The sequence below is a fragment of the Perognathus longimembris genome, chromosome 14, assembly GCF_023159225.1.
Source record: "Perognathus longimembris pacificus isolate PPM17 chromosome 14, ASM2315922v1, whole genome shotgun sequence".
Taxonomy (NCBI): Eukaryota; Metazoa; Chordata; class Mammalia; order Rodentia; family Heteromyidae; genus Perognathus; species Perognathus longimembris.
The window spans coordinates 61337849-61364657 of record NC_063174.1 but is presented as its reverse complement, the minus strand read 5'-3'; the positions used below and the strand labels follow the sequence as shown (position 1 = coordinate 61364657).

The 26809-nt window shown below is 54.4% G+C and overlaps 2 protein-coding genes across 16 annotated transcripts in view; one reads left to right on the top strand and one right to left on the bottom strand.

Moving 5' to 3' along the window:
- Positions 1 to 60: 60 nt before the first annotated feature.
- On the top strand, positions 61 to 9321 carry Xrcc3 (X-ray repair cross complementing 3). Of its 4 annotated transcripts, none has more exons than XM_048362665.1 (8): positions 61 to 478; positions 1177 to 1257; positions 4266 to 4403; positions 4785 to 4997; positions 6152 to 6306; positions 7867 to 8079; positions 8220 to 8266; positions 8341 to 9321. In XM_048362665.1, exons 2-8 carry the CDS (start codon positions 1203 to 1205, stop codon positions 8558 to 8560), a joined length of 1041 nt encoding a protein of 346 aa, XP_048218622.1. In that variant the 5' UTR covers positions 61 to 478; positions 1177 to 1202; the 3' UTR covers positions 8561 to 9321. The 4 variants fall into 4 exon arrangements, with proteins under 4 accessions (XP_048218622.1, XP_048218623.1, XP_048218624.1 ...); XM_048362666.1 differs by lacking the exon at positions 61 to 478 and adding an exon at positions 610 to 665; XM_048362667.1 differs by lacking the exon at positions 61 to 478 and adding an exon at positions 748 to 800.
- The window catches only part of Klc1 (kinesin light chain 1), a 44050-nt gene continuing 24173 nt past the window's right edge, over positions 6933 to 26809 (bottom strand). The window contains exons 8-16 of one of the 12 annotated variants that reach the window (XR_007213231.1): positions 25107 to 25280; positions 24879 to 24978; positions 23526 to 23575; positions 23369 to 23436; positions 21472 to 21580; positions 19096 to 19257; positions 15003 to 15052; positions 7479 to 7539; positions 6933 to 7276 (exon numbers count right to left, since the gene is read on the bottom strand). Coding sequence is in view for 11 of the 12 variants with exons in the window: in XM_048362650.1 (XP_048218607.1) it covers positions 7274 to 7276; positions 7479 to 7539; positions 12935 to 13065; positions 19096 to 19257; positions 21472 to 21580; positions 23369 to 23436; positions 23526 to 23575; positions 24879 to 24978; positions 25107 to 25280 (858 nt within the window). In the remaining variant the exon portion in view is untranslated. Of the gene's footprint in view, positions 7277 to 7478; positions 7540 to 12537; positions 12550 to 12934; positions 13066 to 13822; positions 15053 to 19095; positions 19258 to 21471; positions 21581 to 23368; positions 23437 to 23525; positions 23576 to 24086; positions 24094 to 24845; positions 24979 to 25106; positions 25281 to 26809 lie in introns of those variants that run through there. The other 11 variants (XM_048362650.1, XM_048362651.1, XM_048362657.1 and 8 more) reach the window with 11 other exon arrangements.

The window sequence follows — 26809 nt, the reverse complement described above, 5'->3', positions numbered from 1 at the left end:
CTGACGGCGCCAGCGCCCAATCGCCGACCCGGGCCCCGAGCGCGGGCCAATCGGACCTCGGAACCCGCCTTGGCACCGCCCTCTCCAGTCGCGCCGGGCCCCGCCCCGTGCGGCCGTCCGCCAATCGGCGGCGAGGGCGGGCCGGAGCTCGCCCCGCCCCCGCCGAGGCGGCCGAGACCCGCAATTGGTCGGTTGGACGGCTACGTGCTGCCGCCTTGCTCTTGATTGGCGTGGGCGACCCAGGCTCTGGGCGCTCATTGGGCGCAGAGGCCGAGCGGGGCGGGCGGCGCCGAGAGGTGGGGAGCGCCGCGGACGTGGCGGCTCGGGCGGCCGGAGCTCCGCGCGGGGCCGGCGGGGAGCGGCGCCGGGCCCAGCCGGTCCCTGAGCACCGGGCTAGGGCGGCCCGTCGGGCCCGGGGCGAGGGTGCGCGGCCCCGGAGGACGCGGCCACGGGCCGGTCCCGGCTACGGACGGCCGGGGTGAGAGCGAGGCGGGGCCCGGGGCGTGGGGGGCGGGGCGAGGGGGCGTGGAGGGCGGGGCCGGGCGGCCGTCGGGCGGGGCGAGCGCCGCGCGGGGATCCTCGCTCGGATCGCGCCCGCGGCCTTCCCGCCTGGCCCCTCCCGGCCCCCGGGGTTTCCTGGCCTGGGAAGCGACGCGCGGCCGGCGGTGAGCAGGCGGGGCCTCGCCGACGGCGCGGCGCCCCCCCCCCCCCCGCCCTCGCCCCAGCCCCGGGGGGAAGCGCGCTCTTGGGCGGCCCGGTGGCCGCCGGCGAAGCGGGGGTCCCCGTCGAAGGAGGCCCCGGTCAGAGGACGCGCCCCCCCCCGAGGGGCGGGCGGGACCCGCGGCTGGCGCGGTCTCGGGGCCGCAGCACGCCAGGCCCCGCCGTCCCGACCGCAGGGTGCGGGCCGTGCGCGTGGACGGCCGGGGAGTCCAGGGCCTGCGGGGCGGGAAGGGCTGCCCGGGGGGGGGGGGGGCTCCCTCTGCACCCCGAAACCCTCCAGAAGCCCGGGAGACACCGGTGGGGCGCACGCCTGGGTGGGGGTGAGCCCCGGGGACGACCCCGCGTGCCCGGCTCCTGACCTCTGAGGCCAGAGCTCCCCCGGGCGGGGCCGTCTCGCGGGGCCGTCACGCGGGGTCGTCACGCGGGGCCGTCACGCGGGCGTCTCCGCCCCCACAGGTGGTCGGCGGCGGCCAGCACCGGAAATGGACCTGAGTCAGCTGGACCTGAACCCCAGGATCATCGCCGCCGCCAAGAGAGGTTCGTTTCTTTCTGCTTCGGTAAGGGGGGGGCACAGGTCACCTCAGGTAAAACAAGTTCGGGGTGCAGGCGCCTGCCGAGACCCAGTCCTCTGCGCAGAGACCGCGGCCCCCGTCCTCACACGCACAGACCCCTCCTCGCACAGAGACCCCCCTCCTCACACACAGACCCCCCCTCACACAGAGATCCCCCTCCCCACCCACAGACCCCCCCCTCCTCACACAGACCCCTCTCCTCGCAGAGACCCCCCCTCCTCACGCACAGACCCCCCTCCTCACACAGACCCCCCTCCTCACGCACAGACCTCACACACAGAGACCCCCCTCCTCACACAGAGAACCCCTCCTCACGCACAGACCCCGTCCTCACACGCACAGACCCCCCCTCACACAGAGACCCACCTCCTCACGCACAGACCCCCCCACACAGAGACCCCCCCTCCTCACACAGAGACCCCCCCTCCCCACCCACAGACCCCCCCCTCCTCACACAGACCCCCCTCCCCACCCACAGACCCCCCCTCCTCACACAGAGACTCGCACCCGTCCTCCCTGCAGTGTGGGACTCCGTGTCGCTTCACCCCTGCTCCACACGGTGGGTCTGCTTTCCAATTAGGACTTATTTTTAATTAAATTTTGTTGACACGGTGTTGTGCAAACGGGGTACAGTTACATAATACAGCAGTGTGTACAGTTCCTGTGATATCTTACACTCTGTTTTTCTTTCCCTTCCCTAGATCAGGCAGGCATATATACAATACCCAGTGTACCACAATCATACACAGTAACCACGTAGCCTACACCAATGGAAATTCACCTAGAACTTTAAATATAACGTCAACAATAGACTCCTCCTGTGTCCTTTGGAGTTGTTTTTGCGTATACATAATGCCCCAATCCTGTGGGAAATACCATTTGACAAGCAGTTTTTGGTTTCACAGACTTGGTCTCTACTGTGTCTCCGTCTCCCTTTCTTTTTTTTTTTGCCAGTCCTGGGGCTTGGACTCTGGGCCTGAGCACTGTCCCTGGCTTCTTTTTGCTCAAGGCCAGCACTCTGCCACTGAGCCACAGCGCCACTTCTGGCTATTTTCTGTATATGTGGTGCTGGGGAATCGAACCCAGGGCCTCATGTATATGAGGCAGGCACTCTTGCCACTAGGCCATATCCCCAGCTCCTCGTCTCCCTTTCTTAACAGTCATATATCAGGGAGATCATGCCCCTTTGTTTTCTGTGTTCTAGGCTTGTCTCGCTCAACATTATTTGTTCGAGTTCTGACCATTTCCCTGTGAATAACAATATTTCACCATTCCTAATCTCTATGTAGTATTCCATTGTGTATAGGTACCATATTTTTTGGATCCATTCGTCTGTGGAGGGGCATCTGGGTTGTTTCCATATTTTGGCTATTGTGAATTGTGCCGCGATAAACATGGAAGTACAAATGTCTTTTTGATATCTTGGGTTTTGCTGTTTAGGATAGATGCCTAGGAGTGGTATGGCTGGGTCATAGGGTAGGTCTATATTGAGCTTTCTGAGAAACCTCCATACTGTTCTCCAAAGTGGTTGTACTAATTTGCACTCCTGCCAACAATGGAGAAGGGTTCCTCTTTCCTCGCACCCCCTCCAGCATTTGTTGTTGCCTGAGTTCAGAGTATCGGCCATTCCTCTTAGGACTCTTTTAACATCCATTTTGTACTTATATCTGGATCCAAAATACCGTTGCCTGTGCTGCAGGTTCTGTGCGCGCTGCTGCTGGCTCGCAGAGGCGCGCTGTGGGACTGGAGGCCAGCTTGCCTGCCCCCCCACCCCCCGCCAGGACAGTTGGGTCACTGGGCCCCCGTTGGGCCTCGCTGACCTTCAAGGTGGCTTCAGCTGTTTTTGCCGGTCCTGTTCATGTGCTGGGTTTTCTTTGTCCTTCTTGCGGGTGTACCCCACGCACTGCGGAGGGTCTGTCAGCCCCCTGGCCCCAGTCCCAGCGCTCCAGGGGCTCCTGGGGTCTGCGGATGTCTCCCCAGCACACTCTGCCCGGCTCCCGCCGCGTCCCAGGCCCCTTGTCTGCTGGGGTGTCCGCTGGGGTGCTTACTACTTGTGGACACGCAGACACAGCACTGACGGGTGTCTTGTCTGTTTCTTGTCCTGCCAGTGGCTGCTGCAGCTGTAAACATCTTTGCAAAGAGAAGCCATTGTTTCTGTCTTGCATTGTATCAGAAAATGACTTTTCCCTGGGGTGCCAGCCAGGACACCTCCCCTCTCCCCCCCCCCGCCCCATCCCCCCAGTGCTGGAGCCCTGGCTGCCCAGAGTGTTGCTCTGTGCAGTGCTTTTGGCCTGGAAGCTCCCCGCGGCCCCTTGCTGCAGCCTCGCCCTGCACTGGCTGCCTGCCCTTCCCAGGAACTGTGAGTTTACATTTCTTTTTTTTTTTGCCAGTCCTGGGCCTTGGACTCTGTCCCTGACTTCTTTTTGCTCAAGGCTAACACTCTACCACTTGAGCCACAGCGCCACTTCCAGCTTTTTCTATATATGTGGTGCTGGGGAATCGAACCCAGGGCCTCATGTATACAGGGCCTCATGTATACGAGGCGAGCACTCTTGCCACTAGGCCACATTCCCAGCCTGGAGTTTAAGTTTCTGTTCTCAGGCAGAGCCTTGTGCTGCTCCGCAGTGAGTTGTCGTCTCTCTGCTGCTTTCTGGATTGAGCAAGTGGATTTGCAGCATGTGCCTTTCTTTCTACCCCCTAAGAAGTAGAAGTAAACCTCAGCCCGGTGGGCTTAGCCGTGCAGCCCGGTGGGCTTAGCCGTGCACGGGGCTTTGCTGCAGGCCACCTGTGCTTGTGTGTGCTTTGCTCCGATCCTCGGTGGGGGTTCTCTGTCCAGCTGGCACCGGCCGAGTCAGGCTCTGCTTCCCCGCAGCCCCCTCCCCGCTCCGCAGCTTCCACCCCCGGCTCCGCAGTGGCTGCTTTCCCTCAGGGTGCTGCCGTCTGACCTTTCCTGGGACCCGTCTGTGCTTCCAGCCAAACTGACATCAGTCAAGGAGGTTCTGCACTTTTCTGGACCAGACTTGCAGAGACTGACCGGCCTGTCCAGCCCCGATGTCCAGCACTTGCTGACGGCAGCCTCCCTGCACCTCCAAGGACGCCACGTCCTGACAGGTGAGCCCGAGGGCAGCGTGCTGACCAGTGCCGGGGCTTCTGCTAGGGCCGCCGTGTGGCCCTGCCGCCAGCCTAGTGTGGACACTGCTCCTGCCTTGCCCGAAGCTGGTCCCGGCCTGTCAGGACACAGCGGGTGGGCGGTGGCAAGGCGGCGTCTGTCAGGACACAGCGGGTGGACGGTGGCAAGGCGGCGTCTGTCAGGACACAGCGGGTGGGCGGTGGCAAGGCGGCGTCTGTCAGGACACAGCGGGTGGGCGGTGGGAAGGCTGAAAGGCCCGGGCTCCTGGGGCCCCGCTCTCGGGTGCACAGCGCGGCGGGGCGGGGCTGAGGGAGCTGCGGCCTTGGGCACAGAGGTCACCCCGACCCTGGCCTGCCCCGCAGCGCTGCACCTGCTCCAGCAGAAGGACCGCTTCCCCGTGCAGCACCAGCGCCTCAGCCTGGGCTGCCCCGTCCTGGACCGGCTCCTGGCCGGTGGCCTGCCCCTCGACGGCATCACGGGGCTCGCCGGCCGCAGCTCGGCCGGGAAGACCCAGCTGGCCCTGCAGCTCTGCCTGGCCGTGCAGTTCCCTCGGCAGCACGGAGGCCTGGAGGGCGGTGAGTGCCGGCCCTGAGGACGGCGGGCTCCGCCTGTCTCGGGTTGCTCCCTCCGGGGCACCGATGCCCACCAATGCCACCTCCTTCCGCAGGCACGAGGGGGAAACAGGCTGGGCGTGCCGTGCCCAAGGCTGGCCCATCGCCGCCGGCAGCGCGAGGGGCGGCCCAGCCCCTCCCCGCGCGGCCAGGACCCCCGCCCGAGGGGCCCCCCGCCCGTGTGTCCCACTCCTGAACTTGGCTCTGCCCCACACGCTGGCCCCTCAGCACCGCCGCTTGCAAAGGCTGTGGCCAGCCGCTCCCTTTCCACGCGGGCGTGGCGCGGAGCTGCGCTCCTGGTCCTCAGGGAGGCCACAGCGTCTCCAGAGGTCGGAGCCGCTTCAAGTACACTTTGAGTTTCATGAACTCAGATATCCTGAGGACAAATTTCTTATCAGGCGTATTTTTTTCTCTTTTAGACGTTCTCTTTAATAATGTCCTTTGAAGCACACACTTTTCTTATTACTATTTTTCTGGGGGGGGGGGGGGAGAAGTCCTGGGGCTTGAACTCAGGGCCTGGGCACTGTTGTAAGGTCTCTTGCCCAAGGCTGGCACTCAACCACACTGAGCCACAGTGCCGCTTCCAGTTTTCTGGTGGTTCACGGGAGGGGAGAGTCTCGTGGACTTTCCTGCCCAGCTGGCTTTGAGCCGCAGTCCTCTGCTCTCAGCCCCGTCACTAGGATTGCAAGCGTGAGTCGCCAAGCATCCAGCCGCTTTTCATGTTTTGAAGTTGAGTTTATTTTTCATTGGTCTCTTGTGGCTTTGGTGTCATTTCTAACGACTGCCCTCCGGTCATTTTCTTGGGTAAGTTCTGGGACTCTAGGCCTGTTTGATCCATTTTGAATTCACCCTTGGGAGGCCAGAGGGAGCTTAGGTCCCGCCAGCTTAGGTCTCGCTGGGTCTGAGGGAAGGACGTTTCCTGAAGCCTTGGTCATTCATCCACTCCCCTACCCAGACCAGAGCAGGGAAGCCGAGCTGGGCAAGCGCAACTAGGCAGCACACCCGCGGCCGTTCTGACAGCCCAGTGTCAGAACCGGAGACCTAGCCCGTGTTCCCAGAGGAGGAGGCCGGGGTTGGAAACAAGGAGATGTGTGCATTTGGGCGCTCTGGCTCCCTAGGGGCTGTCTACATCTGCACTGAGGACATCTTCCCCAGCAAGCGACTGCAGCAGCTGATCGCACAGCAGCAGCGACTGCGGACAGACGTGCCGAGTGAGGTGGTCCAGAAGATCAAGTTCAGCAACCACATCTTCATCGAGCACGCAGCGGATGTGGTGCGTCTACTGAGGCAAAGCCAGCCTGGCTGGCCAGTGATGACCAGCGCAGGGAGACAACATGGGGGGAGCAGGGTGAGAAGTGGGACAGAATGAGGAGCCAGATTACCGTTTAGCCATGCGGGGGAGGGGGGGTGTCTTGGTCAGGCTGTCAGCTGTGTTGGCAGGCCTACTGGACGGAGCACAGTGCCCAGGAGATGTCCCTCGTGTGGCTTTCCCTCCGCACGGACGCTCAGGTCTGCGCCTGCCCAATTCAGACCAGCAGCCCCGTGTCCTGAAGTGCTGACTGAGCTGGGCCTGGTACTATCAGCAAGATCAGGACGGGATCCTGGCAGGTGTCAGGTGTCTGCTGGGCTGAGGGGCCCTGCCCCAGCTCCTTCCCAGCCCCTCCAGGGCGTCAGGCCTGTGGGAGCCTTGGGTACAAGTCTGTGCCGGGTGAGCTGCCTGGGCGTGTGCAGGAGAGGGGCGTGGGGAAGATGAGGGGGCGAGACCCCGATAGGGAGGGGAGTCCACGCGCAGTGTCGACGCAGAAATGACCCGTGCACAGCACCGCCCTCAGGAGACTCGCTGGGGCTCCAGAGCCCGCTGGGAAGAGGGATTATGGGGCGACCTTCAAGTCAGAGCATAAGACGTATAAACTTTTAATTTTAAAAAAATGTACAGCAAAATACATTATCACACAACGCGGAGGACCTAACGCAAGTGACAGGCCCAGCAGATGCAGGATACGGACGTGCTCTGTCCTGGGCAGGTAGCAGGCACACCCCCCTGCCGTCCCTCCAGCTCGCCGGGCCACGCACGGTGCCACGCACGGTGCCACGTGCCACGTGCCACGGCACGCGTCAGGAGACACCGAGCGCCGCGGGCTCCGGCCCCGGCCCTCCCAGCCTCGCCTGGCCGTCACGGGGCCGGCTCGGGGGCACAAGGAGCAGCGGCGTGGTGGCATCTACAGCAGGCCAGGCCTGGGTCACTGCAAGAGAAGACCGCGGATCAGGCCAGGCTGCCACGAGGGCCTCCCTCCTGCCAGACTCTGCCCCGCCTTCCGGAACCTCAGAGCCGGGAGAGGCCAGGCTCCTTCCTCCTCATGGCCTTGGGGACACACCCATCCCCGAAGCCAACCGCTCTCCCCACTGCCCGCCCCGGTGGAGGGGAGGGCGGGGGTGGGCACTCACGTTGGCATCTTCTAGGCTGCTGCTGTCATTCTCCACACACAGAGGGTCCGCTGGGGACACCCTGAGGAAAAGCACAAGCTGAGTTTCACCCCCACCCCACCCCACACCCGCCCTCTGGGCTGCCTGGCCGGTCCTACTCTCGGGGCTGGACGGGGCCTCCGGCCACCCTGGGAATGAGGCCAGGGGCCCTCAGCGCCTGGTGTGAAGCCACTAAAGACGGGTGACAGCTGTGTGGTCAGGGGTGCCGAGTGCCAGGGCCATCACCCAGGAAGGCCACAGGAGGGGCCCCAGGCTCAAGGTGCCACAAAGCTGCAGGCCAGAGGGCCAGGCGCCCACCCAGACGGCACCTGGGAAGCCAGGGCAGCCACGCCCCCCTCCCCTCTTGCAGGACACCTTGCTGGAGTGTGTGATGAAGAAAGTGCCTGTCCTGCTGTCGAGGGGCATGGCCCGGCTGGTGGTTGTCGACTCAGTGGCCGCCCCGTTTCGCTCCGAGTTTGACAAGGAGGCGTCTGCCCTGCGGGCCAGGCACCTGCAGTCGCTGGGGGCGGCGCTGCGCCGGCTGAGCAGCACCTTCCAGGCCCCCGTGCTGTGCGTCAACCAGGTGGGTGAGGCCGGGGGCGGGTGCCGCGAAGCCCGGCCCGGGTGCCCAGGGCGGCCGGCGGGGAGGGGGAGTGAGGCCTCGCCACCATACAGAACCCCGGGCCCCAAACCACGGCTGCTGACCCCACCGCGCTCGTGCAGGTGACGGAGGCTGTGGAGGAGCAGGACCTGCTGCCCAGGCCCCCAGGGTGAGTGCAGGCGCCTGGGGGTGGGGGCCGTGCTGGGGGTGGCCTCGTCCCTGCTCATCCCTACGGTGTCTCAGGTCCCGGGACCGGCGCCTCTCTCCAGCCCTTGGCATCGCGTGGGCTAACCAGCTTCTGATGAGCCTGATGGCTGACCGCGTCCACGCACAGGAAGCCGCGCTGGGCCTGCCTGGCGGCCTGGCCCGGACCCTGACGGTGCTCTCGGCCCCCCACCTGCCTCCTTCCTCCTGCTCCTACACCGTCAGCTCTGAAGGGGTGCGAGGGGCCGTGTCCAGCTAGCATGCCCACACTGTGGACCGCCCACGCAAGCCCTTGGGCGCTGAGCAGCATGGCTCCCAAGGGGACCTGCCACCCTCTCCTCCCCCAGTCCACTGGCCCTCAGAAGACGACTTGCTCCTTCACACAAGGCCGCTTGTACCCCTTCCTCACACTCACACTCACACTCACACACACTCTCTGGCCCCACTGCTGAGGTTGCACGGCCCACGCGAGCACCTGCTCTGCCCTGAAGATCCGCTTGGGTGCAGGGTGGAGGAACCTAAGCCAACCCCAGACTGCGCTCGGGCAGCCTGGAGTGGAAGAGCGCGGACCCCGACTCAGCTGCCCCCAGACAAGCAGCTCTGGGTGGCGACGAGAAGCCCGGCCCCGTGGGGAGGACGCCCAGCAGGTCCAGTGGGCCAGGCAGCGCCACCCAGGGCACAGCTAGCCACGGGCTCGGCCAGCCTCAGATGGGGCCTCTGAACACAAGGCCGCCCCTGCGCGTGGCAGGGGCCACGGGGATCTGGGTCCTGGCTGGGGAACCCAGTTTGCCCTCCCGCCCACTTGACAGACAGCAAGCACCAAAACATCATAAACCCCCCAGGGCAGGACAAGGGCCCGGAAGATGGCAGGGCTGCCCGAGCTGCCATCGGCCTCCCAAGGCTGCCTGTGGCCCGAAGGGTTGAGGACCTGGTGTGGCCAAAGCTGCTTGGGCTTGCTTGTTTACAAAACAGTTCTCCTGCAATGTGAAGTGACTTTGCAATAGGAAATAAACTCTATTTTTGTTATATGAGTGATTCTAAGTGATCGAGGTAGGCTGCATTGACCATTAGAAGACGTAGCCCCAAGAGGCACAAATAGCAGGTGCTCTCCTGGAGACACAGCAGTGACGCCCCTGACTCCAGGGGCCAAACCACAGGACAGGTCGGCAGGAAGAGGGCACGCTCCTGGCTCTGCTGATTCTGCCAATCACTACCATGACAGCCTCGCCTCATCCATGTCCAAGTTCAAACCCCAATAAGCACCAAAAAAAGAAAAGCGGGCTGGGAACGTGGCCTAGTGGTAGAGTGCTCGCCTCGTATGCATGAAGCCCTGGGTTCGATTCCTCAGCACCACTTAAACAAAAAGCCAGAAGTGGCGCTGTGGCTCAAGTGGCAGAGTGCTAGCCTTGAGCAAAAAGAAGCCAGGGACAGTGCTCAGGCCCTGAGTTCAAGCCCCAGGACTGGGGGGGGGGGGGGAGGTAGCTACTGGTATCCTGAAGGCACCTGCTACACGAGCACCCTAGAATCGACAGCCACACAGCAGGAAGACCCGGGCCTCCACTGGGGGGGTGGGGGGGTGGGGGGGTGGGGGAGGCTGGGAGCCCAGGATGGGTCTACAGCAGACCTGCCCAGCACCTGGTGCCCACAGGCCAGAGCACAGGCAGGGAAACCATTTCCAGCTTGGCCTTAGTATCGGAACTAAGTATATTCAGAAACAAGTACACTTCCTGCTGCGACCCAGACATGGACAAAGGGACTGGCATCCAGCACTAGGGACACAGGCTGCACCTTCTGCCCCTCAAAGGCTGGTCACCATGTGTTTCGGGTCCCAGACACCATGGCACTTAGGTACTGGGTCACTTTTCTCTCAATTGGCAGAACAGTCCCAATGCCTCTGCTGTGTTTGCAGCGAACCACCTATGTTAAGACAGCTAGTCAGGTGCTGGTGACTCACACCTGTAATCCTCACTGATACTCAGGAGGCTGAGATCTGAGGGTCATGGTTCAAAGCCAGCCAGCCAGGAAAGCCCATGAGATTCTTAGCTCCAGTGAACCACCAAAAAACCCAAGTATAGCTATAGTCCAAGTGGTAGATAGAGCACTAGCCTTGAGCAGAAGAGCTCAGGGACAGTGCCCAGGCCCCTGGTTCAAGCCCCCATGACCAACAAAAATAATACGTATGTTTTTTCAAAAGCCCGTGTAAGGTAGGACAATCATGGTCTATAGCTCATACTTGTAGTCCCAGCTACCTGGGAATGTAGGTCAGAGGCTCATGGTTCAAGGTTAGCCCAAGCACAAAGTTAGTCGAGCCCGCACTGGTGCCTAAATCCTAGTCAGGAAGCTGAGAGATCTGAGGATCACAATTCAAAGCCATCCCAGGCAGCAAAGTCCATGAGATACTTCTCTCCAATTAACTACCAGAAAACCAGAAATGGTGCTATGGCTCCAAATGGCAGAGCACTAACCCTGAGCAACAAAGCTCAGGGACAGCATCCAGGCCCTGAGTTCAAACCCCAGGACTTGCCCTTGCAAAAGCAAATAAAAAGTTAGCTGAGCCCAGTACTAATGGCTCACACCTGTAATCCTAGCGTCTCAAGACTTGCCTGAGATCTGAGGACTGAGGTTCAAAGCCAGCCTGGACAGTAAAGTCTGTGAGATTTTTATCTCCAATGAACAGCCAGAAAACCAGAAGTGGTGCTGTGGCTCAAGTGGTAGAACACCAGCCTTGAGCGGACGAGCTCAGGGACAGCACCCAGGCCCAGAGTTCAAGCCCCCCTCCCCCCACTCAAGGCCCTAGCATTAAAAGAACAACATGGGGAAGGGGGATGGAGAGAAGAGGGAGAGGATAAAGAGGAGAGGGAGTAGGACCAGGAAGAGGAGGAGCCAGATGCCAGTGGCTCAGGGCTGTAACCCTAGCTACTCAGGAGGCTGAGATCTGAGGATTGTGGTTCAAAGCCAGCCCAGGGGCTGGGGATATGGCCTAGTGGCAAGAGTGCTCGCCTCATATACATGAAGACCTAGGTTTGATTCCTCAGCACCGCATATATAGAAAACGGCCGGAAGTGGCGCTATGGCTCAAGTGGTAGAGTGTTAGCCTTGAGCAAAAAGAAGCCAGGGGCAGTGCTCAGGCCCTGAGTCCAAGCCCCAGGACTGGTAAAAAAAAAAAAAAAAGCCAGCCCAGGCAGAAAGATCTATGAGACTCTTATCTTCAGCTAATCACTCAAAAACTGGAAATGAAGCTATGACTATAAGTGGTGGAGCCCTAGCTTTGGGCAAAAAAGCTAGAGACAACACACAGGCCCCAAGTTTAAGCCCCACATTGGGGGGCGCAGGTCACCAAGGAGATGGTGACCTGCACTGAGATGGTGACCTGCACTGTAGTTCTGGAAATCTGTTGGACGGGCAGTACCTGCCTCTGGCCAGCAGAGGGCAGTTTGCTGCGAGCCGCCACAAACTTCTAGGAGGCCAGGCAATCTTCAAGCACTGATCTCTAGGGTCTCACAAACACTGTAAGCCTCCTAAAACTGCCTCTGTGGAGGCAGAAGACTTGAAGAAACCACTAACATGAGTCTTCCTCACAGGCAAAGGTTCAGCCAGGGTCAAGCACACGCTCCACAGAGCCTGCACTCGGCTGGGGGTTGGTAGGTCTCTAAGTGACACGAGGAATGAGAGTGGACTTGCTTTTAAAAGGCAAAATCACAAGCTCATCAGCTGTGAAGGCACATAACCGTGACACTGCCAACAAGCTCTCCAAAGCAGCCTGGGGCCTGTGCTGAGCTGGCTTCAAATCTGTCTCTCCTCTCGTGAGCAGGGACACGCAGGGAGCCAGACACACAAAGAAAGGGATGACAAGAGGGCTCTGCAGAACCGCCTCCAAACCGAACAGGCAGCTTCACAGTGCGGCAGAGAAGGTCCAAGAGCCCAGCTGAGGGCAACTCCTTCGGGCAACACGGCATCATCGCCCAGAAAACCCAGGACCTGAGATTCAGACTTTTCTTCAAACACATAGAAACTTAAGGTTTTTTTTTTTTTTTTTTTTTTTTTTTTTTTGTGGCCAGTCCTGGGGCTTGGACTCAGGGCCTGAGCACTGTCCCTGGCTTCTTTTTGCTCAAGGCTAGCACTCTGCCACTTGAGCCACAGCGCCACTTCTGGCCATTTTCTGTATATGTGGTACTGGGGAATTGAACCCAGGGTCTCATGAATACGAGGCAGGCACTCTTGCCACTAGGCCATATCCCCAGCCCGAAACTTAAGGTTTTGAAGATCTAAAAATGCCTTGTGTCCCTATAACTGAAAACTACTCGTCTACCTGCAGGAGAGTTAATACAGTCACAGGTCACGTAAGATTTGGAAAGATGAAACATTTGAAGGATTTAAATGAATCTTAGAATGTCTACATAATATTAAATTCCCACTTTCCACAGCAAAAGCTTTCTCTGAACATGTGACAAAATAAAAAATCCCATGAATGTTTTTTGAAGGCACAACCCTCTTAGCCACTTCCAAGTCCCAACCAACCAGACAGAACTATTCCCCCTTCCGAGCGCCGAGTCCGGGCTTGGCTGGCCAGGAAGGGCTCGGGGGCCACAGGGACGCGGGCTGGCAGGGAGGGCGGGCTTGGGGAGATAGTTACCCGGGGTTTCTTGGCTCACTGTCTCTTGAACTTCCTCCCTTCAGTTTCCTAACCAGCTTCTCACTGCTGCGTCTAATGGAAGCCCGGAGTTTGCTAAAGGAACCACTGCGTTTTAAAGATCCAGTGCCATCCTGAAAAAAATGTGAACAAGTGTGAAGCTCCTGTGTTTCTCCCTCCACACCCAAGGAACAGCAGGTACACGCAGCCACTCCCAGCCCGCCCGCCGCAGGGACTCCAGTGTGGCGGACACCACCAGTTGCCACGTACATAAATGCAGACTTCACAGAAATCTATCCATTTAAAATGCCATTAAAGACAAGGCAATAATCCAGAAAGGCCTCCAAGAGGAAGTTCACTCCAACAAAAGGAAGCACATCCCCCCAAGGAGAACTAAGACTGTTTTAAAAACAGCAGCCATAAAAACTGAGGTAGCTTCCACAGCATTACCAAAAGTGAGCCCCACACTGGATACTGTGAGCATCTAGCCGAGGGGCCGGCATGGAGCCCCCCACCCCAAAGCCTTCCTCCTGACCACTGCGTCTACAGCCATGCTTAGATGAACTGTCAGTCAAGTTCACCGTGGTTTTATTAAGTGTCAGCTATAAATGTGGCTGGACAATTAAAAAGTTTCCTTTATGAAGTAACTAAAAATCCTCAGATCTCTTGTAGGAAGCAAGGAGTAGCCAGCTGTCATAGCCCAAGTGAGAGTAGCAATAAAGCAGCTGGCAGAGCTCAGATGGGAAAATCAGAAACAGAGTGGGAAATGTGTGTGCAGCACCACTTATTCTCAGGACAGATCCCCCGTAAGACAGGAACCCGCTCCTTGCAGAGGCTGCGCAGGGCTGGGCCCTGAGGAAGAACGAGCAGTGTATCGAGCAGACAGACACAGGTCAGTTGGAGTGAGTTTATTAGAAGTTAGAAAGACAAATACACACATCACTGAGCTTTTAAAGATTAGTAGAGAAAAGCAGAATTACAGAGGACTACACAGCAAGTCTACTGGAGCATGTCCAGGGCCTTGGGCAGGCGCACTGGCCAGGTGGTCTCTAAGTATCACAGACGTGCAACACATGCCTTACTCCTACAGCTCAGCCACTGTCCACAGGTCACTGTCATGCCACTGCGGTAAACCTGTGTGACACTTCTAACTACCTGCTAGCAGAGTGTACAGCTAATCGCTCTTAATGGTTAAACATCGTGTTACACAGTCAATGGGTTTTATTAATACAGTTGATATTACTAAGTACATATCTGGCAAAGCTACATGTATACAGAGATCAGGAACCCCAGGTCAGCAGCACCGAAAGGAATGACCAGGCCCAGAGGTGCAGCTCTGACAAGCTCCTAGGGGCTGCTAGACACAGCGGGCAGCGCTGGAGGGGGGGGCCGGAGGAGGCGCTGCCCGTCATGCAGGAGCAGGGCGGGAGGCACCCGGGCAGCTAGGCCTGTCAGACAGAAAGGAGAGAACCAGTGAGCCCACAGGAGGACAGGGCGCAGGCCCCGCGCCGCACAGCCTGGTCTACAGTATTTCTAGGTCACAGATATCATGGCTTCATCCTGGGCCTTCCCCTCTGTCTCTCTGGTTCACCAGGCCGGCTCAGGGGTGGAGCTGGGCCCAAGGTATCTTGGAAAATCTAGGCTGGCCTAGTCCAAACAGGCATCAGTGGAAGGCAGTGTGGAGATAGCATCATCCTAGGAATCATTTACTTACTGCAAGACACAAATAACTGTACATGAAGGAGAGTCACCAATGAAGAACCAAAGTGAAGGCTACACGCAGAAGACACATTCGTGTAACTTCTCCTGTCCTGCCATATCCCCCCACTGCCATCCTTCCTCAAGCATTTGACTCTCATTCTCATAAACTAAAACACTAGCATCTTAGACACTTCAGAACCTTAAGTCCAGGTGACTTGAAGGGGCAGTGGCACGTTGTAAGCATGCAGTTGACCATCCAAAGAAAATGGGTTTCCCTGGGCACAACGCCTCCTGCGTCCTGCCCCAGGGGCAGCCGGCGTCTCGACAGGAGCACAGACAGTGGGGCCTGCCCCTGCCCGCTCGGACTCACCATGGACGCTGAGCAAGTCATTTAACCAGCCCGAGCTTCATCTTTCTCATCTTTAAATGGAAAAATAAAACTTGTTACCAAGGCCTCAGGAATGCTGGGAGGACAAGAACACATCAGTTCCCACTGCTCTGCACAAGAAGGGACCGATATTTTGTTGCCCACCACAACCGTGCTCCCACCATGGGTGCTCACCACCCCCTCCCAGGTCCCAAAGGATCTCACTGGGCACCCACACCCCTGGAAACCACTGAAGTGGCAGGTGCTGTGGGCACTGGGGCCGGCCAGGGCGTCCCTGGAGCCTCAGGGATCTAGGCAAACGGGTGGTTCTCAGGCCCAGGCCCATGACCCATGACCCCCTGGCACCAGGCAAGTCCGCCTGCCCTGCCCAGCACCCGCCGCCTGGGGGAGGGGCAGCAACTCCCCAGAACACAGGCCACGCAGCGGCTCGGGGACTTGGAGGTCACTGAATCCTGACACCTCTTTATAGCTTTATGAAAGATATTCATATTGCAAAATAGACTTCTGAGCAGAAGTTAATCACATGGCCTATTGGTTTAAAATGCACAGTGGCAATTATTATCTAATAACAGGACTGCAGGTGCTGTGGTAATTCAATTTGTTTTCAGTATATTCTAGTTGTCTTCCTAGTATAGTTTTTCAAAAATAAAAACTAAACTATTTCTCATTAACACTGTCACATTCCCCAAAGATCCTTGGTAAAATTTTAGTGCTTTGGGCCAGGAATGTGGCTTAGTGGTAGAGTGCTCGCCTAGCATACATGAAGCCCTGGGTTCGATTCCTCAGTACCACATACACAGGAAAGGCCAGAAATGGCACTGTGGCTCAGTGGTAGAGTGCTAGCCTTGAGCAAAAAGAAGCCAGGGACAGTGCTCAGGCCCTGAGTTCAAGCCCCAGAACTGGCAGAAAAAAAATAAAATTCAGTGCCTTAGTGAAATGTGTGGAAATTTCAGCGTGGAGGGAGAGACGGGCATGGTACTTCTGAAGGACGCTGAGGAAAGCCCCAGCATCTGAACATGGGAAAGAACAGTGACGACGAGAAGCTGCCCTTGGGGGTGGAGGTCCACAGAACCCGACCGCTGTCTCCAAGGACCCGCGGCCCATGCAACGATTCACACAAGACAGCCCAGGGGGCACCCGAGGAGCTGTGAGGACAGGTGCACTGCACACAGTGGACACGAGGTCACATGGACTGAAGCTGAGGAACAAGCTCAAGGGAGCAGGACCCAAAGAGGACAAAGCCTCCACTTCCACGATAGCACCTGCCAAACCTGCCCTCACACCTCAGTGTGACCTTCCACCACCACCCCCTTCACAATGCAAAGAGGAGCACAAACTGCTGGCCCTGGGCTGGGTCTGCTGGGTCCCCAGCTGCCCCAGAGCCACTGCGGATCCTGGCCCCCTGACCCTCACCGCCCTCTGCTTCGTGGACACACAGTTCCACTGTCGGCAGGGTGATCCGGGCGGCTGGTCTGCCTCTCTGTTTTAGAAGGCCTCAAATCTTGCGAGATGGCTCCTTTGATGTGGTCAAAGCCAGCAGGCTCCGCGATACACTGTCTGCTGAAGCTCTGACTGCATGGGGGGCACTCGGCATCCTTCTGGGGGCAAGAGCTCTAAAGAGCACCCACACCTCATCTTAAAATCTCATGCAGAACTACAAGAAAACTGCAAGCTGAGTGGCATTTCCTCACTACAAATGTATGTGATCCCAGCGTGTGGAGGCTGAGGCAGGAGGACTGTGAGTTTCAAAGCAGACTCCAGACTAAGAGATAGCAAGGAGGAAAAACAGTGGAGAACGTGTTCTCATTCTAATAAACTAAATCAGGAAGAGCAAGGAAGCCACCTGTATGAAACCCAGAACTTAAAATCTGAAGTTGAAGGTACATATGACATCTATTCAACATTTACTTTCTTATTCCATCTCAATTACATAATGCTAAAAAGAAATCTTTTTTTTTCCCCTTTCCCAATGCTAGACTCCAACTCAGGGCCTCATGAACACCAGGCAAGCACTCTACATTGAGCTACATTGCTACCCCTAAAAAAGCTGGATGCACACAAGTAAGTGGGGGCCCAGGTAGCCATCCTTTAATGGTAACCATCTTTAAACCACTGACTATGAAATCTCAGGGACTCTTCAACAGAAACAGCAGGGGAAAAAAATCATTTTATTGCGGGTGAAAAGACAAGCCAGTGTGCCAGACTTTGTTGTATTCCCATATGAACCAAACCGGACACAGAAAATGAACTCTTCATGTACCACATATAATCAAGTCTCAATAGAGTTAAACACCTAAAGTGTACGACACTTTTTAAAAATACCAACAGTGTGCTCTACAGCTGAGTGTGGCGAGCACGCCTAGAACAGCAGTACTTAGGGAACTGAGGCAGGAGGAGCACTAACTCAAGAGCCGCCTAGGCAAGACCCTGTCTCAAAATAAAATAAAAGAGGTGAGATCTAACTCAGGTAGAGCACTTGCCTAGCATGCAGGAAAGCCCTGGGTTCCAGCCTCAACACTGGCAAGAGAAAGGAAAAAAAAAAAGTAGAGGAGGAAGTAGCCCCTGCTGAAAGAGGCACTGTTACCCTAACCCTTTGGGAAATCAGGCGCTCCTCCATGTCCCTTCCTCCCACCTTTACCCGAGGGAACTTGGGTTGTTAACAATGGTATTGTCACAGGATGTCCATAGGTATGGACCTAGAAATACTGTCTCAGAGAAAGTTCCTCCAGAACTTGGGCCAGGAGTGTTTGGATCTGCAGGCAGGCCTCTGAAGGCCAAGCGGGACACGCCCTCCCTCCGGCAAGCATGCGGGAGCCAGAGCAGCTGAGAAGAGCGCAGCACACAGCTCTGCCGGCACCGTCTGGCCACAGGCCTCCTGGGCCTCACTGCAGTTTGGGACCACTGCCCGCCTGGGCCTATGCCATCAAAGCAGATGCTGATTGGCTGTCAAAGCATGGAAAGAACCAAAACAAGGTATCTGCTGGACAAAGACAGTCATGAGAATGTCCTCCCTGCAATCTGGCTGGAAACATCTTTTACAAAATGTTTAGTCAGGATGGTGACTCCTCACAATTCCAAATGTAAGACAGGCCCTCAAGTGCACTTGAACACGAGTGCACCATCATGTTCAGATGCCAGCTGCGCAGCTGGAATGCCAATCCCACCTCCAGCTCCCCTGAAGGGGTACATTTCCACAGACACCGGCCCCGTGGAGACAACTCCCGAGAGCAAGCAGAGGGAGGAGGCTGGGTCCGTGCAGCCAGCCCCTCCATGGAAAAGCAGGGGCAGGCAGGCTGAGGGTCAGGGCTGCTGGGGGGCTCGGGCAAGAGAGAAAGAGGAGCAGCCACCCTAATGCTGTGCTCAGTTGTTTTGTTTGTTTTGGGGGGTTGGCAATGCTGGGACTTGAACTTGGGGCCTGGGCGCTATTCCCTGAGCTTCTTTTTGCTCAAGGCTAGTGCTCTACCAGTTGAGTCACAGCTCCACTTCTGGCTTTTCTGATAGTTTGCTGGAGACAAGAATCTCAAAGATATTTCTGCCCAGGCTGGCTTCAAATTGCATTCTCAGATCTCAGCCTCCTGAGTATCTAGAATTATGGGCATTAGCCACCAGCACTGGGCTGAGTTGCTCTTTTATAAAAAGAAGTTCCAATTAAAAAGCATATCCTTTTAAGACAAGCTAATCAATTCTAAAAAAACCTAGAGCAGACTGCACAGTGAAGTCAGAAGCACCGAGTTAGCAGTGAACTGGGCGAGTTAGAGAAGCAGTTAGTTGTCTGCTACACCGATCCCAGTAGTGACTATGGATTACATTTTACACAGCCAGGACACTCAACCAGCATGTGCGGGCTCCTAGGGCGCCAGGCAGCTCTCATGGGTTCCTAGGGAGAGGACAGAGACTACTCCAAGCAAGCAACAGCCTCCAGCATTAGCAGAAGTTAGGACTTATAAGAAGACTTTCCTGGCACTTAGTTTGAGAAAAGTAGAAGGCATAGCACATGAGACAGAGAAGGCCAGTGAGCGGCGAGTGGGCCAGCGGCTACCCTAGTGCCTGCCGGCCAGCTGTGTACTGTACTTACCCCATTCCACTCTACGCTCATACTCACTTCCTCCCCTCCGTCAGGGCCACTCTCGTACTTGACCACGTCCACATTGAGGCTCTCCCGGCTCCTCCGCTTCTCCATGTTCTCAGGGTCATTTAGCACTTCCGCCACTCTCTGTTTGTGAACAGTGTCAAGACCCTGTGAGCCAGGCAGGGGGGAAATAGTTTGACCCATTAGCACTTCCATCTTACAAGGGATTTCTCAGATACCTCAACATCACTAGGGACAAGAGGCAGCGGGGGCTGCCTAGGTGACAGCCAGGGATTTGGGTTCCACAATGTCCACACCACCAAAACTCAAGAACGAAACATATGGGGCTGGGAATGTGGCCTAGTGGCAAGAGTGTTTGCCTTGTATACATGAAGCCCTGGGTTCAATTCCCCAGCACCACATATACAGAAAATGGCCAGAAGTGGCGCTGTGGCTCAAGTGGTAGAGTGCCAGCCTTGAGCAAAAAGAAGCCAGGGACAGTGCTCAGGCCCTGAGTCCAAGCCCCAGGACTGGAAAAAAAAAAAGAACAGAAACATAGGTCAACACACTGTAAATGTTTTCCTCAAAAAGCTGTAGTAAAGTAGGCTGTAGTTTTAGTTAATGTCTTGTTAAGAAAAGTACTGATGCCTACAAATTACCTGAAATGTTTTAAAAGTAAAAATAAAAAGATCAGTAGATTGGTGAAGAGATGTGATCGAGTATCTAAAATGGTCCATCACCAACAGCTCACATCTACAATCCCAGATACTGAGGGGCTTAATGATCAAGGTCCAAACCCAGGCTGAGCAAAACAGCCCTTGAGCATTCATCTCCAATTGATCAGCAAAATGCCAGACTGGAGGTATGGTGCAAGGGATACAGCCCTAGCCATGAGCAAAGAAGCCAAGTGAGAGCTCAAGGCTCGAAATTAGCAAAAAAAAAAAAGTACTTGTAACTCCCCCCCCAAAAAAATAGTAAGTCATGCACTAGTGGCTCATGCCTATAATCCTAGCTACTCCAGAAGCAGAGATCTGATGACTGAGGTTCAAAGACAGCCTAAGCAGGAAAGTCCATGAGACTTTTCATCTCCATTTAACCACCAAAAAGCCAGAAGTGAAGCTATGGCTTAAATGGTAGAGCACCAGCCCTGAGTACAAAAGGCAAGCAGGAATATGAGGCACTGAGTTCAAGCCCCAGTACAAGCATTAGAAAGGAGAGAAAGTGGTGGTGTCTAAATGGCTAAGAGGCTGCCAGGTGAACAGTGTGTGCCTTTGGAGAGTGGAGCCTTCAGTCATGGAAGGACGTAGACATTCCCCTCTCCTGGGGTCAGAGTGCTTCAGAGTCTTAACCCTGCAGGAGATCGGCCTCCACCAGACTCGGGGGTCTCTGCACCTCAGAGGGATCCATGCTGTCGTCCAGGAGAGGACACAAGTCTTCTGTCCTACAGCATCCTCCTTCTCCTACCATGGAGGGCTCGAGGGAGGACACGTTGAGAAAAGTGCCCCTTAGTATCCAATAGCTCTGACCTCCAGGAAGAAAAAGACCTGGGCAATCATTCTGTGACTAAAACAATCTCTCAATAAATACCACCTTTTGTTAATGTAGTTTTAGTTATTTGTTAGCCAATTCACATATACGATTTTCTATATGGTGCATAACCTACTGTGTACACTTCATCTGTATGAAATGGTTGGCAGTTGTCTATGGTAGACGTTTAATTTGTTGATTAAGGCAATACTATAGATAACCCCACATTAAGAAAAAAGGACTGGGAATATGGCCTAGTGGTAGAGTGCTTGCCTTGTATACATGAAGCCCTGGGTTCGATTCCCCAGCACCACATATATAGAAAACAGCCAGAAGTGGCACTGTGGCTCAAGTGGCAGAGTGCTAGCCTTAAGCAAAAAGAAGCCGGGGACAATGCTCAGGCCCTGAGTTCAAGGCCCAGGACTGGCCAAAGAAAGAAAGAAAAAAAAATCCCAGGATTTTATTATTGCAATTGTTTAATAAACATATGTGCCTACTGTGTCTATTACACAGCGGGGCTCTTCTCAGCCTACACTTGTCCATGTGTGAGCCGCCTGCAGTCCTTGCTACACAGGATGCAGAGATGGTGAGGACAGAGATTTGAAGACAGCAAGGGCAGAAGAGTCTATAAAATTCCCTCATAAAATAGCCAGCAGGCCAAGTACAGGTGGCTCCCACAAGCCTATAATCCTACTCAGGAGGCTGAGATCTGGAAAATGGGGTTTGAAACCAACCCAGACAAATTCAAAGACTCTTATCTCCAATTATCCAACAAAAAGCTGGAAATCGAAGTGTAGGTCAAGTGACAGAGCACCAGCCATGAGCAAAAAAGCCTAGCAGAAGTGTGGGACTCACCTGTTTACGTGACCTCATGGCAGCTTCTTCCAATGTTTCTGCAGCTTCAAATTTCCCTTGACGTCGGTAAAGTGCACCAAGGTTTTTTAAAGTTGTTGTAACCGTTGGACTGTAAAAAAGCACATAATATATGAAACGGTTAAATGCAGGTCCTAGATGGAACTGTTAAGTACAGGTCCTAAGGCAATCGCCATCACAGCATATAATCCAGAGGCCAGTCAGAAATGTGTTGTGATGTCAATAGGTTAAAACTTTCCACTGCACAACCTGCTTCAATGCCAGCAGCTGAGAGGTACAGAGGCCAGGTAACTTCTCAAGGCCAGTTTGTTCTGGGAGGGACACCATGAGAAGATAGTCCTTTGTTTTAGCGACAATGTTCTAATGAGTGCTTTCAACCCAAGCAGCCCTTCTGCCCACAATTGTCAGAGCCCTCTGGTCCCTGCCAGGGCCTGACCACTGTCACAGACCCCTCATCTCTGTCCATGGCAGTATGCGTCTGTCTGTCCAATGGTCAGCATGCTGTGTTTGCAGGCAAGAGCTTCGCCCACAAAAAAAGGAGTAAGGGCAGATCACTGTGTTGCTGAACACATCCTATCACCTGCAGAGTAAGCTAGAACGTCCCACCCTGATGTCCCTAGAGAGACACGGTATATATGAGGAGACTGGACAAAGGACAGCAGTATGGCTGCATTCCTATCAGAAGGTCTTTAACTAAAAAGTTAGAAATAGCTAGGCATAATGGTGCATGCCTACAAGCTCAGCATTCAAGAGGCTGAGGCAAGAAGATGAACACTGTGAGGCAGGCCAGCCTGGAACACAGCAAGACTGTATCTCAAAAAAAGAGCATATAGAGACCCTTTTTAGTACAAATCTACTCTGAAAGTTGCTTTTTTGTTTCACTATTAATAGGCATCTACTTATAGGAATAACATGACTTTGAGACAACTGTCCAATGAAAGATGTAACTATCACATATTACAGCAAGGTTGGGGAGTCAGAGGGAGGAATCTATTGCAAACCAGGCTCCAGTAACTTTTCCCGAAACCTGAGTGGGAAGCCCAGTGCTACAGGAAAATTAGACCAGAGGAAATGCAGCTGAGCAGGCAAAGGTGTGCTCTCCACAGCTGCAGCCATGAAGCACAGAGGGCAGGAGGGGGGAGCAAGCTCAGGGTTGGAAGGCACAAGGGAGAGGCGTGGCAGGGCGAACACTTCCCCCACAGGAAGGCAAAGGTGGAGTGGGAGTGAGTGTGTGTGTGTGTGTGTGTGTGTGTGTGTGAGAGAGAGAGAGAGAGAGAGAGAGAGAGAGAGAGAGAGAGATCACTGTGGCTGTGGCTAGGGAAGGGTTCAGTCAGAGCTGGCTTTCTTAGGCCTGCTGCACGTTGGTCCTCATGGGCTGAGCAGCTGCCTTCAACACTGTCTCATCATTTGAGCATCTCTTTTCCTTCAGTCAGATAAATAACCTTCACAAAGAAGCATTAATGGGCAGAACTCATTCTGTTGGGAGTGGGTTCTATGTATGCAAATTATTTCATTTACAAGAAAGCATAGGATATGTCATCAGAATTTGGGAAACTGTCGGGCTGGGAATGTGGCCTAGTGGTAGAGTGCTTGCCTAGCACACTTGAAGCCCTGGGTTCAATTCCTCAGCACCACATAGCCAGAAAAAGCCAGAAGTGGCGCTGAGGCTCAAGTGGTAGAGCGCCAGCCTTGAGCAAAAGAAGCTCAGGGGCTCAGGGACAGCCACAGGCCCCCACGACTGGCAAAAAAAAAAAAGAATTTGGGAAAATGTGAGCCTATGTGACCACAACACTAAATAGGTTCACACCTAAGTCCTTCCCCAGTTGCTCAAGACCCAATATGTTCCTGGGCTGCCTGGTTTTCAGTGCAACGGACCTACCTATCAACTTTGCAGGCTTTGTACCAGCCACCATACTCCCCAAAAGACGTCCCGTCCTTCTGCTTTCCCTAAATTATGAGAGATAATTCCAAATGAGTGATGGCTGTGAATGCATTGCATCCAATTTAGAAAGACCCTCAAAATAGTACAGTCTTACTTTGCACTCTTCTCTTTCTTCAGCATGCATCCATATGGGTTTATTTTCATCTAGGGAGGAAAAAAACAACACTATATAAAGTGAAGACAGGAGCTGTTAAGTCTCAGTAGTTGCAAAGCTTTTCTGGTTTTTAGTGTGATCCTTCTTGTCAACTTGGCCAGATCAAGTTCACTTTGGAAGGTAGGCGCTGATGGCTCATGCCTATAATCTAGGTACTCGGGAGGCTGAGTTCTGAAGATCATGGTTCTAAGCCAGCCCAGCCCAGGCAGGAGAATCCATAAGACTCGTACTAATCACCAAAGCCTCCAAAAGTAGAGCTGTCATTCAAGTGAGAGTACCAGTTTAAGCAAAAAAAAAAAACCAACAACTTAAGGACAGTGTCCAGGACCTGAGTACAAGCCCCAGCAGTAGCACCAAAAAGAAAAAAAGAAGTTCACACTGGAGGAAAAGCCATGGAGGACTGGAAGACACAGAAGACAACCATTCACAACTAGCGCTGTGGATGTGAAATGAAGAGCCTGACATATCTCCACAGGTGCTGGGCCTGGTAATTTTGCTCACAAAACACCTGGAAGTATTTCACCTGGCATATCTAGTCTCGCAACGCCTCCGAGGCTGGGTACAGCTAGAATTCTCTCTGCCCATCATGATGCTCCAACAAGAGGGAATCCTAACCTGCCGCACAGCTGAGTCAGGTCCCCTTACAACAGAAAACCAGAGTCTTACCTAACCCTCTACCACTCTACTAGCTGAGAAACAAAGTGCTTTTACTTTTCTTTTGCAGTCCTGGGGTTTGAACAGAGCCTCAAATGCTCTACCACTATACACATACATACATAGAGCCTTTGTTTGTTTATCTTGCCAGTCCTGGGACTTGATCAGGGCCTGAGCACTGTCCCTGGCTTCTTTTGCTCAAGGCTAGCACACAACCACTTCAGCCACTTCAGCCACAGTGCCACTTTTGGCTTTTTCTGTTTATGTGGTACTGAGGAGTCAAACCCAGGGCTTCATGCATGCTAAGGAAGCTCTCTACCAGTAGGCCACATTCCCAGCCCCTGCCTTTACTCTTAAGATAGTTTCGTACTTCCCTCCATGGCAGACAGAGTCTTGAAGACTTTTTCTGCCCAGCTAGTCTGTAACCTAAATCCTCCCATTCTCCACTTATCACATAGCTCGGGATGACAGGCATGTGCTACTGTGCTCAGCTATGGGCTGAGAAGAGGGTCTCACAAACCTTTCTGCCTGAGCTGGTCTTAAACCTTGATCCTCTAATTCTCCCAAGTATCTAGGATTATAGGTCTGAGGCACCACATACCCAACTGTACCTTCAAAAAACAGGAGCCTATTTCTTACCGTCCACAGAACCAAACTCCCGCTCATGAGCCCGAGTAAGGATCTCTTTGTACAGTGTTTCTGCTTGCTTAAACTTTCCTTGTTTCAGATAGCAGGATGCCTTGAGATAAAACAAAGTATTTAGTGCCTTCATATGTAAAGAAAACACACATTCCCATCTACAGATGAAATTACAAAGCCTTCAGACTTGGGAGGAGGGTAAGGGACCCTGGCCCATCCATAACATACCAGGTTGTTTTTCGTCTTGGCCACATTGGGGTCATCTGGTCCCAGTTTCGTCTGGTAGATCTCCAGGGCTCTTTGATAGTAATATTCTACTTCTTCATACTTGCCCTGGTTCTGGCACAGTAAGGCCAAGTTATTTAACTGCTTGGCAACATCAGGGTGATCTTTCCCTAGAACCTGGACATAAAATCAGTAAATGAGCAACATCCCTCTCTCACAGAAACACCGCAGCCCACATAAATCTGACCATTTTACTTCATAAGCACGCCATGCAGGCTGGGAATATGGCCTAGTGGTAGAGTGCTCGCCTCGTATACATGAAGCCCTGGGTTCGATTCCCCAGCACCACATATACAGAAAATGGCCAGAGGTGGCGCTGTAGCTCAAGTGGTAGAGTGCTAGCCTTGAGCAAAAAGAAGCCAGGGACAGTGCTCAGGCCCTGAGTCCAAGCCCAGGACTGGCAACAAAAACAAAACAAATTAAAAAAATAAGTACCATGCATATGGCAGCATGATAAAATATTACCTATATAGTGTGATTTCCTTTTTGTCGGAGACCAGGACACAACCCAGTACATGACACTTTCGCTCACTGGCATGCCTCCAACCCCCTAAATAGATAATTATTCCCTTTTCATTTTCTCTTTCTCAATTCCTTGTCATAGAATTCTAAATTAAATGGTCAATCTTTAGTGTCACAGATAAACAACCACAGAAATACCAAGTTAAACTATGACCTGTAGTTCCTCATAGGAAAGACTTTTTGGTGATTAATTAAAGATAAAGAGTGTTGCTGAGGGGCTGGGGATATGACCTAGTGGCAAGAGTCCTCGCCTCGCATACAGGAGGTCCTAGGTTCAATTCCCCAGCACCACATATACAGAAAATGGCCAGAAGTGGCGCTGTGGCTCATGTGGCAGAGTGCTAGCCTTGAGCAAAAAGAAGCCAGGGGCAGTGCTCAGGCCCTGAGTCCAAGCCCAGGACTGGCCAAAAAAAAAAAAAAAGAACAAGAGTGTTGCTGAGTCCAGAAGCTGTTGGCTTACACCTGCAATCCCAGCTACTCAGAAGGCTGAGATCTGTTTTGTGGTTCAAAGCCAGCCCCAGCAAAAAAATTCCATGAGACTCTGATCTCTAACCACCAAAAACCAGAAGGTAAGGCTGTGGCTCAAGTGGCAGAGTGCCATCCTTGAGCACAAAAGCTCAGGGACAGTGCCCGGGCCCTGAGTTCAAGCCCTAGGATTAGCACACAAATGAAGTCTCATAGACTTTCCTGTCTGGGCTGGCTTTGAACTTTAATCCACAGGGGCTGGGAATATGGCCTAGTGGCAAGAGTGCTTGCCTCCTACACATGAACTTTAATCCACAGGTCTCAGCCTCCCAAGTAGCTAGAATTACAGGTGTGAGCCACTGAAAACTGGTCATTATTTTATTTCCTTCCCTTTTTTTTTTTTTTTTGGTCCTGGGGCTTGACCACAGGTCCCAGGGCTATCTCTGAGCTTCTTTTGCTCAAGGCTAGCACTCTACCCCTTGAGCCACATTCCCAGCCCTTACTTCATTTTATTAAGGGCTATGTGGTGAACTTATTTTCAAACTAAAGCTTCTTCTTTGACAAGTACATACCACTGTCAAATCTAGTGTCCCTACACTGTGCCCCAGCAGCTTAGAGCCTCTTGGTTTCTGGGTCACTACAGGAACAGCAGTCTGCAC